Genomic DNA, 12,131 nt, shown 5'->3' with positions numbered 1-12,131 from the left:
TTGGTTTAAATACAGTCCTATATTTTGCAGATTTCTTTACATATTAGAGATGAGCAGAGAAAAACAAGTAAATGCAAATATCTTATGCAAAGAAGTTAAAAATAAAGTTACTGATGAGAGGGCACAGCTACATATGGGCATGTACTTGCATTTACTAAAATTGGATAAATCACTGAATATTTCAAGTTGGAAGGAACCCATCATCAAGTCCAACTCCCTGCTCCTCACAGGATTACCTAAAACTAAATCATATGACTAAAAGCTTTGTCCAGATGGTTCTTGAACTCTGACAGGCTTGGTGCCAGGACCACTTCCTAGGGGAGCCTGTTGCAGTGCCTAAACACCCTCTCAGTAAAGAAATTTACTTCTGGTTTAACTTTCCCTGTGGCAAAAAGAATGATTGTGGGTTATCTTTTAACTGTACTCCTTCACTTGATCTCCTTTTGTTCACTTCGCTAATATTCTAAAAGTATAAAAGAAAAAAAAAAGCACAAAATATTCAGCCAACTTTAAGGCAAATATGAAATGCTTCCTCTTGAATATTCAGAGTGAAAGTCTAATTTTAAGAGTTGTAGTGACTGTGTAGTAAGAATAAAATCTTACTGAATATTCTCCATGGGCTAAGCAACCAAGGGGAAAACATGCCAGACAAAACACAGCAGAGACTATAGAATATGCTGTCAGTCCTGGTACTCACAGTGGTCCTTCTTCCTCCTTGCCTTCATCTCTTTGGTGTTGTGATCATTAATCCCATATTATTGTCCTGGCTGCTTGAGGAAGTTCCCCTTTTCACTCACGTGTCTCCTGTTTTTTAGTCATTATGATGCCACCTGTGCTCTCACTTTAGATGATGAGTATTAATCATGTACACTATTTTTTTTCATAAACATGCTTGTGTTTGTTAAACAGTCAAACCTCACATTTCAAGAGTTCTGTGAGGTTTTGGATTTCAATGATTTTTAGAAGGAGTAATATGCATAGATCCATTTGAATTCCAGCCAAAGAAATTATTAGACTTGAAAGTTTCTCTTCAAGCAAGCACATTGTCAAAACAGGTGTCCCAAAGACAATTTCTGTGACTTTCGGAAACCCTTTAAGTATTATAAAGTTCAGGATTTTTCACTCAACTAAAATGTTTCATTGAAAACACCCGATTTCAATGGAAACCAGTGTTTACAGTAGTGAGGAGGAGGAGGAGAATGATGCTGATGAAATCCCAGAGCTTGCTGATCAAACCAACCAATACACAGACAGTTCAAGGTATCCAAGCCCTCTGGCTCTTAGCTAAAAGAATTGCTGGGTTTCTAAGCAGGAACTCAAACCATAAAGGAGTCTACCCTGTAATGGATGATGGAATATATTGTTTTTATCTCCTCACAGATTACCTCCTGTAATTTTCACCCCATTAGACAACCTCTATTTAACACTTCCCCCCTTTCTGGTGTTTCAGCAAACCTAAGCATTAAGTCTGATGCTTAATTATATCTTTTTCACAGGCCAGTTGTTTCCTTGGTCACTGTCCAAAAGGTTGTCTCCAGCTAAGACAGGAGGTCAACAAGGAGGCGACTGAAGTAAAAACACCTTTCCAGTAGGAACACAAACAAGGAAAATTTATTTATGTGGCACACATTTTCATGTGTGCTCTTGGTTTTTTTATAACAAATTGTTAGGAAATAAAGGAGCCAAAGCATACCCTAGGAGTATTTTAAAAACCCAGGCTTTATTTTAAGTCACATTGCAGTTTCCATACACCCCTTTGTATCTTGCACTCTGCAGTGAACTTTCTTCTCAGCATGAATCTACAGAGAGTATTCTAAATAGAGACTGGATGTATCAGTGCAATTTTCTTGGGTCTGCCCATACAGAACCCATTTAAGCAGCTGTGTGGACACTCCCCTTGTAAAGCAGCAGCACAGCAAATGCTTCCATTTAGCTCACTGCCTGTTTGAACTTTCTTTGCCTTAAGACTGTCGTGGAATATAGCAGCTACATGAAGGACAAACTAAACACACATGCAGAGGGTTTAGTTTTGTTGCCCAGATCCAGCAAAGCCTGCTGGCAAGCTGCAGAGCTCTCTGTGTAATTATTGGCCACATTTTCTATTTCTAATATTGACAGGGAGGTTACAGCTCTGACAGTAACTGGTGGCCTTTGTTCTTTCCTGTACAGGTGACCTCACTGACAGAGGTACCAACACTTAAAACACCTATGCATATGAAAGAAGCCTAAATGATGCCAAATTTGTGCACATAACAGCCAAAATATTGAAGGGAAATGCTCATCATGAGAACAAAGACCATTGAGGAGTCAGTGGTTTCACAGGGCAGCTTGAAATGCAAGAAATGTACACCACTGTCCTCAAGTGATCTGACTACAGCCTTTTGCCTTAAACACTCTTTCTATATTTACATTTTTCAGAAGGAAGGACGATAGAAAGCTTCCCATTACCCAAAGTCTATGGAAATTTAAGCTGGAAAGGAAGATATCACGTGAGCTGTCCAAAGGGCTGCACCCCTCATAGCTGCAGTTAAAGGGGATAAGACAAGTGGCATTTGATTTGAGTCACTTGCAAGTTTTAGACCACTCCAGCCTGTATTTGTTACTGGTTTGAGTTTCACAGCAGGATAAGCAGTGCAGGAAAGTCCATTCTTCCTGAATATTACTTACCTGTTAATTTCTAAGAAATTCTTTTTTGTTCATGATGTTAGCAACCATAAAATGTTACAGCTGATGAGTAAGGTAACTCGGCTTGTCTTGAAGCAGTTGTTTCGATAGCAGCAATGAGAGCAGCAAAAAGAAGTTGCACTCAAAGTGCAGACAGATGAAAGGCTGTCAAGGAGATGTAAAAATGGATGTAAGTTTAAGGAAAATCCATGAATATCCTTAAAAATCAAATGAAAATGCAAAATCTGATAAGGAGAGAATTTTTTACTTAAAAATAAAATTAAATCCATTTGTCATTAAAATATGCCATGAACTTGAGTTAGGTTGAAAATTAACAAAAGGTTTCTGTCAGTAGCTAATAGAATATTCTGCTGGGTTAGCTTTTTCTTATGCACATTTAACAAATATTCAGATAATGAATCTTTCGATTGTTAGTTCAATTTGATTGAGGGCGTGTGGGTGGTTTGCATAACAACTGTTACACCCTGAGAGTGTTTCAAAACTATTGCAAGAAACATTAAACATGATGTTCTAAAGCATAACATATCGGGTGTATTAAATTAGAGGTTTGCATTTGAATTTTCCTGCACAACACATATAATTTTTGAATATTATAAATAGATTACTTAATTATTCTTCCCGAGGAAGGATAGGTAGAGAATATCACCTAATTCTGTAGCACTCTGCAGGTGAGGAGTATCTGGTGGTTAAGTTCTGACTGCATGATTCTGTTTCATGAGTAGTTACTGACTCCTTGTGAGAGCAATCCAGAACCTCAGGCTCCAGCAGGCACTTGGGTGCCACAGTGTTGACACACTGAAGCTGGGCTGCCGAAATTGACTTTGTTTACCATCGAAGCTCTGGGGCAGACTGAAAGCACACACAAATGCAGGAGGGTCCTTTGGGCTTAGAGGCTGAAGTGTGGACAGACCTGTCTGTGGAAACAGAGCTGAAGGCTGCCCACAGTGGGACCCTGCTTGTGCAGTCTCAATGACCAGAGCTCTTTAATTGCAGCTCCACTGCTTATTCCACTAAAGGCAGCAGCAGGAGCAGAAAGGTTCTCACTCAGATTCAAAAAATATTTATATACACTTGATCATTTCATAATACCCTATTCTGCTTAACAAGATGTTCTGCAGTTTCTGGAAATCACATGAGTTCCTAGGGGAAGAGTTTATTTTTGTAAGTTGAGCTTTTGCAACCATTAGCTGCATATAATGTTCTGATCTTTGGGGAAGGAAAACGCTTATAAAAGACACCAGGGGTAAGTAATAAACATATCATCAAACACCATTATTTGGGATAAAGATAAAATTGGAAAACAAACAAAAATGACCTTTCCATCCGAAGAGAAAGTCCGAATTAATTTCTGACATGGTGGCACTGTTGTGTAGTGAAAGTAAATTCATAACCCTTACCTTGACTTGTGTTCAAAGTCACACAGAACTGAGAAGGTTGATTCAAAGCCTGTTGAATTAATTCAAGTCTTTCCCTTCCCTATTGTGATTCTGAAAAAAAAAAAAAAGGGACAGTGTTGTATGAAAATAAATGCTGGTCTCTGAAAAGAACCTATCTGGAAAAATAGATTTATCTGGATTTATGTTGAACTGCCTGATGAAGTGGCATTAGAGTTGCAAAAATGTCAGAGAATGTTACAACTTTTGTCCTTTAATATTAAGAAGCCACAATGTCCAGCAGTATCTATTTTGTCCAGTCAGTGAATACCTTGCAGCTGATCTACTGCATTTGTTAGATCAGTTGTTGCCAACTAAGAACAGCAAGTGTATTTCTCTACTAATTTGCTTTAAAGGCAGCATAACAACCTTCATCTTTCCAGTCAGCAGTACTTGCTCATTTTTTTCATTGTCTTGTATACAATTCATAATTTCTATGTCCTGGAATTCAGCTATCCCTTCAGCTTTAAAGCCTTTTATGTGGAATGAAAGGTGAAAATAGCATCTTCTCATTGTAATGCCTAAATTCGATATATTTTATATGATATATTGTACCAGATTCTGTCATTTTAACTTTATGAAAATGGTACATCTACTTGTTTGGGTTTTTTTTTCTATTTTAATACTGTTTATGGAAAATTGCTTTTAGAAAATAAATTAGAAAAAAACCCACTGGTTTTAGAAAAGACCTGAGAAAAGGCACAAGACTTGGAAAAAATTGAAGCATTTGGTTTTTTTCAAGTTAAAACATCATCTTCAAGGGTTTTGGATGGGATTGACATTTTATTATTGGTCAGAGCGTTTTGTGATTGTTGCTTCACTCTTTTATTTGCTGCAGTTTCTGCTCATCCCTTGTTCTTTTTGTTTGCCTCTTCATTATTTACACAAGAGTCAGGATTTCTGTCAGAAAGCATCAGGTTTTTAGGTCACAGGTAGGGTGATCAGCACCTTCACATTCTGCATGTATTGTCATTCAGAAGTCAGCAGACAATATTTCCTTATGTGTCTGATACAGGGAATGAAAAAAAATCCTACTTTAATGTCACTCCAGTTATATTAGTATTCAACCCAGATTTTGTAAAGTGAAAATTGCCTGTTTAATGTGTGTATGAATACTAATTCTCCACACTGAGAATTGTTTTTCCGATAATGTCTAATTTTAAAATATGGGACAAAACTGCATCTGGCTCTGCACAATGCTCTAGAGAAGACTGAACACCCCACAGAGACAATTTTGAGTATGAAAAACTGTTTTCCTTTGTGCAAAGCAGGGCATTCTCCAGATACAGCATTAGTCTCAGCACCACTTTCATTTCAAGGACTTAAGACTGGCACCAGCTTAATATGAATATCTTTGGCAAGAACTGAGCACCTTTTGCCAGTTTAAAGCAAAGCCTCTATAAATTTATAAGAATTTTATGAGATGTTACATCTCCCAGAGTGAGACTGAAGAATGAACTTTTCTATAGCTTCATTTTATTTTGGTGTAGAGATTGGGGAAGTTTCCTTAAGCAGTTGCAGTTGCTATAGTGGTAAAATATGTCTCAAATGCTTGTCTGCATTTCCTGGAAAGTCAACATGGTCCTTTTCTTTAGTATTTCACTGTATTTGTACTTCACCCATGAATATTTGCTACAGTTGGTGGTCTATCAACAATTTTGTTGACTGATAGTTCATTCCAATTCTTCTCATAAAGAAAAAAGAAAAAATCTGTGATAGTAGCCTCAGAAAATGTTAAAAATAACATGAACAGCAACTTACAGTATAGGACAATCGAATAATGAGAATTTAATTTCTAATTTGTTCTAGCATCACCGTTCTTTGGTAGGATAAGAGGAAATTGTAAAGAGCTTTGAGTGTGAGAAACTGCTGGGGGCGCTTGATTAAGTAGAATTGCTACACTTGTGAGCTAGTGGAGGTGTAACTTCTGTAGTACAGAAGCACTGAGCCTTTGCCACAGAATCACACTGAATCTGATAAAATTAATCCATGTTGATTTCAACACATTCATCAGCTAGTCCCTGCGGCCAGCTGCTTTAAACATGGTAATTACACAAGGTGGAGCTCCAAGTTACAAGTCCAAAGAAAACAGTGCTGGTAGTTGCTGCCTAATCCTCAGCACACAGAGGCAGCTCTGGCTTTTGGCTCAGCCTTCTGGTGCATTATTTTAGACCTTAAGAGGTTGTATGTGTAAACAATAATTTTCTCTAGAAATGAAAATGTAGAAATCAGATTAATCTGTCAATGCTGACAAATGAAAATATAAACTGGTATCAAGAGGATTCTAAACAATTGGTTATAAATAAGGATAGTTAATGTAAAATATTTGCAAAATACTATCCAAATGGTTCTTGTTCCATCCATTTCTGTGACATGCTTCTGCAGCATGATTAAAATCTGACAGCCTCAGGGATTATTTTACTCTACAGTATTTATTTCTGTAGTGCATGTAGAGACAGCTTATTTACAAACAGGAGTTAGTTTTGGCACATAAGATACTCAAGCAAACAAAGATTCCTGGAACTAGAAAGAAAGCTTCCAGTAAAACAGAGACTGAACTCTCAAAAGTTCAAATAATACCCAAACTAAACATTACCAATCTTCAGAGACTACATGTCTTTACATTTTGTTTTTCAAGTGCAGTGGTAACAGAGTGTTTGGAATCATATTTCTGTTCTCTGGAAGTTTGTAATTTTCTGATACTACTTTTGCTTCAGCAGACACTTAGTTTGGCTTTCTGTGGTGTTTTTTAGAAATACTGAATCTCCTCTGCGTTGAGGCAATTTATTTTTGTTGTAAGTGTCTCCCTTAGATCCACTATGAAAAGACAACCTTCCTGAATTCACAGGAATCCTAAAATTGGCATAGAAGGTGCTGAATTGGCCTTATGTTTAACTAGGAACTCTCTGTGTACTGATTATTACAGTGGTTTATTTTCTCCACAAAAAGAAGTAGGTGTGAGCATTGCCTTTACTGTACATTCCTTTCCTGCTTGAAATCATTTTGTTTGTCCAAGTTTGACTAAATAAATTACTTATCTTCAGGGTATGAAAGAGGAAGAGGAAGCAAACAAGAACAAGGGGATAAAAATATCACCAAAAATACCAGACAAAATAGGAAGCCCAAATTACTGCACATTTCATTATGTCAGGAAACATAAGAAAGCAGACAAGAACATGTGTATTTTTACATGCAGAATTTGTGCTAAAAGTAACGATTAACACTTCATTTAAGAAAAAAAATCTGATACATCTGATTCATCTAAGGAATTGGGATGTATTAAAAGATGTCCATGAGTTGTGGGGAATAGAATAACTCATCCATGTGGACTTGGCTTCTAGGACATCCACTGATGTTCCACTGCAATCTCTCTGCAGTGTAATCAGTAATTCCCAGACAGATGGGAACATGCTATCAATGCTGAGTAACATTTCTCTAAAGGCATTGTTGGTGAGCTGGAGGTGTAATATTCGTGGAGGAGTAGTCACAGAGGTAATATTTCATTTGTTAATCAGACTCCCATAAAGCTGTCTCTTTGAAAGTCAGGGTTTTCTGCAGTTTGGTGCTCTCTGGCTCCAGTAAAGACAAACAGCAGAGCACCAAAACACTCAGACTCGGTAACCTGATTTGGGATTTATCATTCCCTTGTATGCAGGGTGAGGGCTTCAAGTACAGTTTGGTAGGACTGCAAATCAGGTGCAAATAATTTCGAGGAAAGAAATGAATTTGATCAACAAGTTGTTAGAAGAGCTGAATTTCTTCCTCAGCAAAGAAGCAGCTCCCTTTTCTTACTGACTTTAATACTGTTGACTAAATGTGGGAAGCTCTGGCTCATGCCCACTAAGTTCAGTGAGAAACATCTCAAATCCAATTTTGGATCAGGCACATTATTTTGATGGCTTCAAGGAAGAGGAATAGATAGGACTATAAGGGGGTAGAGCTGATAAAATGAAATCTTGAGCCTCACTAAATTCAATGGGAATTTTACTGTTCACTTAAAAAAGGCTGAAAAGGTCCATGGTATATTTACTTTATTTCAATTCAGTTAAAGTATATTTCGGTGGGTTGGCTATGGAATTAATAATAACAACAACAACTATTATTATTATTATTATTATTCAAGACCTGAGTTTTCCTATCACCAAGCTATTAAAAAATGTTAAAGTTTTACAAAAAGAGCAAAAAATAATGAAACAATTCAAATTCCTTGAAAATTGGAAAAAAACCAGCCTGAGGGTACCAAATTTTTATATTTTAATACATTCTGTCAGATAGAAGGAGTAAAACTGAGCCTTTTGCATTTACAAACACCAAGCAATTTCACAGGCATGAGCACCAGAAAAAATACATTTCTACCAATGACAGGCTCATGCATTATGGTTCAATAAAACCTCATCTGCAGATATTTAATCTGCTGAGTGCAGTGGTGTAACAGTCCTGTTCTAGAGGAGCCATATCACTGGCTCAGTGTAATTGTTGCTTTCCTGGCCCTTAGGAGCTTAATTCCTGAAGTCAAGGTTATGTGTTTCTGGGCTATATCTATAAAAGGCAACTAGAGAGAAGAAAATGCACACAGGTGATCAGGAATAATAAAAATAAAGAATTAAAAGTCCATCTCCATTCTGCTTTTAAAACTACATGTTACGTGAATATTGATATTAAAATAGCTTCTTTTTCCATGCTTCAATGCCTTTACAATATAGTTCATTATTTCATATTAAAACTAGAAAAGCCTTTAGCTGAGAAACTTCCTTGTCTGAGACCAAAAGAAAGCTTCATTAGCATAATTCCTTACAGTCCTTCTGTTGGTATTTTCAGGGACAAAAATATAATTATCCTTTTAGTAAAAAGAAAAAAAAACAACAGAAAAACTGTGAACATAGTGAAATAATGGAAGATCCAGATTACAACTCCAGTGAAAAATGTGGGACGAACTGGATAGGAATATAAATATCACTTCTGACTGAAGCATGAAACTTAGGCAAACAACAGGGAAAAAACCCCACCCTTTTTAGAACATTTTGAGATGTGTGAAAACTACAAATGCTAGAACTGTGAAAAGGAAACTGGGAATTTGATCCATATGTTCTGGAAATGCCACTGCCCACAGCTAAATTATATTTGGAGAACAGAACAGAGAACAGAAGAACGACTGCTAACACTGTTATAAACACAGGGTCTCCCTGGTGATGCCAAGATCTTCCCATGGCAGATATTAATGAGGGACTCTGACCATCTGGATACCATATATGAAGAAATAATATTTAGTATGTTCTAGAATAATTACTGAGGAATACGATATGATTTATTAATTATTTACTAATTCTCTGAGGAGAAATCATCCTGCTAGCTCCAAGGGGAAAAAGCGCTATTCAGGGTGGTTTGCACATTGGGGTTTTTTAATATAGGTGAATATAATTTAAAAGCCTGAACTGATCTAAGTAATTCCACTGTATCAGAGAAGATCGTATTTTAAGCTTGGGAAGCTCTTTGCTGTGGTATATATTTACAAAGTGAAGTATTTTTGAAATATGCAATGTATGCTATAGGAGGATGACCTGTGGAGAGATTCTGCTACTGCTTCTCAAAACCAAAAGCGCATCGTGCTGATTCCAAGAGAAATGATTACCAGATAACTTGGGCTGCCATTTACTTGTGCACAGGAATGTGTGACTGGAAGGGGTGAACTCCACTTGCTCAGCTATTACAGTCCCAGCCAAGCCCCCTACTTCTGCTCTGTACTCTTAGTGAGCAGAATCTTCTTATCAATTGCCACCTTCCACTTCCTACCTGCAGGCTGACTGACCCTAGATGCTTTTTCCTCTGATAATTCAGTAGCCTGCAGTTCTCACATTCAGTTTATTCCAGACAGTTAGTACCCATTTGTACCAACAGAAACCTTCTAATATGCAACATGTGCTCTCATAACTGGTTCACATCAGTAACTTTTGCCACAGAAAGGGACAGAGACCAACATAAAGAGAGACAGATTTAAAGAAAGCAGTATGCGCAGTTTTCTTGGCCATGGCAGCAAACCCTCCCTGAAAAAGTTGAAACATATCTATAAAAAATGTTGAATGGTGGCAGCTCTATACCATCTGTTTTGTTCTGGTTTAGAAAGGAATTGCATCAATTCATGATGTTCTATATACCACCTCTCCTTCACAACAGCCACTAAGCAAAGCCTAGCAACAGTTGTGCCTATCATATTAGAATAATCAAAAATGTGTTTCTTTTATTACAAATGACATTTGAAAATTGTAACAATATAGCACTTCTGGTTTGATACTAATTTTTACTTTTCTTTAAAAAAAAAGTCTTTGCTAAGCAATTTATGAATTCTGAAAATAGTTCTCTGCACATATAATCGTCAAGCTTGAACAGTTTTTATTTTTCATGTCTTTATTCATTCTTTTTTACGTAGTATTTGTGGAATTCAGCATCTGGAACGAGCAGGAAACAGGTTGACTCTCTTTGACTCCCTTTATTTCTGCATAGTGACATTTTCCACTGTGGGCTTTGGGGATGTTACACCCAAGATATGGCCTTCAAAGCTGCTTGTTGTCATTATGATCTGTGTTGCTCTTGTGGTGTTGCCCATACAGGTAAATGTGGATTTTTTTCCTCTTTAGAATTGTTTTTGAAACAAAGGAATAATAACTGAAATAATTTATTGTTGCTATTATTATTGCACAGAAAATGTCAGAAAAAAGAGACATCTATCTCTCCTATTGTGTTTTTTTTTTTTCTTTTCCCTGTATGTTCTTCTATACTCTAGATTTATATGAAAAAACAGAGTATTGATAACAGTTTTCAAGTGCTGATGAAAGTTTTCTGCTCCAGTCATGTACCACAGAGGCCTTCCTTTATCCTGAGATATGGGTTTGTTATTAATGGAGCAATTACAAAAAAACCCCACAACAGTAGCCAGCACTTTCTTTATGAGTACAGCTTTTCCTCTGCAGGCTCTCCCTGTTTCTAATCTTGGTTCTCTCTACTTCCTCTCTTACTCTTACAGCTCAGTGCTAACTTGAAAAAAATCTCATTAAATCTGCAACTCAAGCAAATTGGGTTCACAGCTGTGTATGGAACACACTCACACAGAGCCAGCAGCACAGTTAGGAATTTTTCATGCCTGCCTAAGTTTAGGACTTCTAACAGTTTCAACAGGGAAAGAGCAATTTATGAAAATCCAAGTATTTCAAGGAGTCAGTCAGCTTTATTAAATTCATACCAAGCATTTTCCAGCTCATTAGGTGAGGCTGGATGACAGAAACCCTGAGGTTACATGGGAAACCCTACCAAGATGTTCACTGTTCCACACTTGGTGATCACCCAGCCCTTGTGCCAGAAAAAGAGGATGTGGGGAGACACTCTGCGTTTTTATCAAAGCCTACAGTAGACCTGCTAGACCATGAAGCTCCAAAGTTTCTCACACAGCCATGGTTTCCAGACTCTGCTGCTTTGGCATTGAACTAAAGCTCAGAAAGCTCAGTGTGGGCAGACAACACACAAACCCTGGGAGGTTGGAAGCTCAAGCTTTCAGCATTAATTTTCTTGATGTTATTTGAACACTCTAATTAAATATTTAATGTATGTATTCTCAGACATATGCACCTACACAATTATATTCTCACTCAGTGAAAGATTAGTAAAATATATATTCTACTGAAAACTAAAATGGGCTCTGTTTAAGAAATTTGGAATTTCCTAGGACATAGAAATTTCATTCTTAAGGTAGTTCTGATACATACTTCAGCCCAAGAGCTCCACATAAGCAGTAAATAACCTAGAATCTACTGGCATTTCACATAAATTTACCTATTATTAGCTACTTTATTTTATACCTTTGTACTGATAATGGGGCTTCATATAGCTTTCCACAGACATAGTAGAGTGGGAGGCATTGTCTCCCGAGCTTTTGCCCTGCTGTGATATGAAATCAGTTATTATTCACAATCCAGCCTCTCCATCAGTGCAATGTGGATGAGAAAAAGCAGCTGTCACACAGCC

The 12,131-nt window shown here is 37.1% G+C and overlaps 1 protein-coding gene and 1 long non-coding RNA gene across 7 annotated transcripts in view; one reads left to right on the top strand and one right to left on the bottom strand.

The window, feature by feature from the left end:
- Window positions 1–12,131, top strand: part of KCNT2 (potassium sodium-activated channel subfamily T member 2) — a 115,306-nt gene that overhangs the window by 52,773 nt on the left and 50,402 nt on the right. For all 6 annotated transcript variants that reach the window (XM_042029893.1, XM_042029895.1, XM_042029892.1 and 3 more), the window contains one exon: window positions 10,543–10,723. In XM_042029893.1, coding sequence (XP_041885827.1) covers window positions 10,543–10,723 — 181 coding nt within the window. The remainder of the gene's footprint in view (window positions 1–10,542; window positions 10,724–12,131) is intronic.
- LOC121665548 overlaps window positions 1,620–12,131 on the bottom strand; it is a 57,748-nt gene continuing 47,236 nt past the window's right edge. Inside the window, exons 6-7 of the long non-coding RNA XR_006016382.1 lie at window positions 4,083–4,172; window positions 1,620–2,829 (exon numbers count right to left, since the gene is read on the bottom strand). This is a non-coding gene — a long non-coding RNA (uncharacterized LOC121665548). The remainder of the gene's footprint in view (window positions 2,830–4,082; window positions 4,173–12,131) is intronic.

The sequence above is a fragment of the Corvus kubaryi genome, unplaced genomic scaffold (assembly GCF_017639235.1).
Source record: "Corvus kubaryi isolate FWS band 111438036 unplaced genomic scaffold, C.kubaryi_AGA036_p1.0 37334, whole genome shotgun sequence".
Lineage (NCBI taxonomy): Eukaryota > Metazoa > Chordata > Aves > Passeriformes > Corvidae > Corvus > Corvus kubaryi.
Note: the sequence above shows the minus strand (reverse complement) of the source record. Positions and strands in the feature narration are given on the sequence as shown.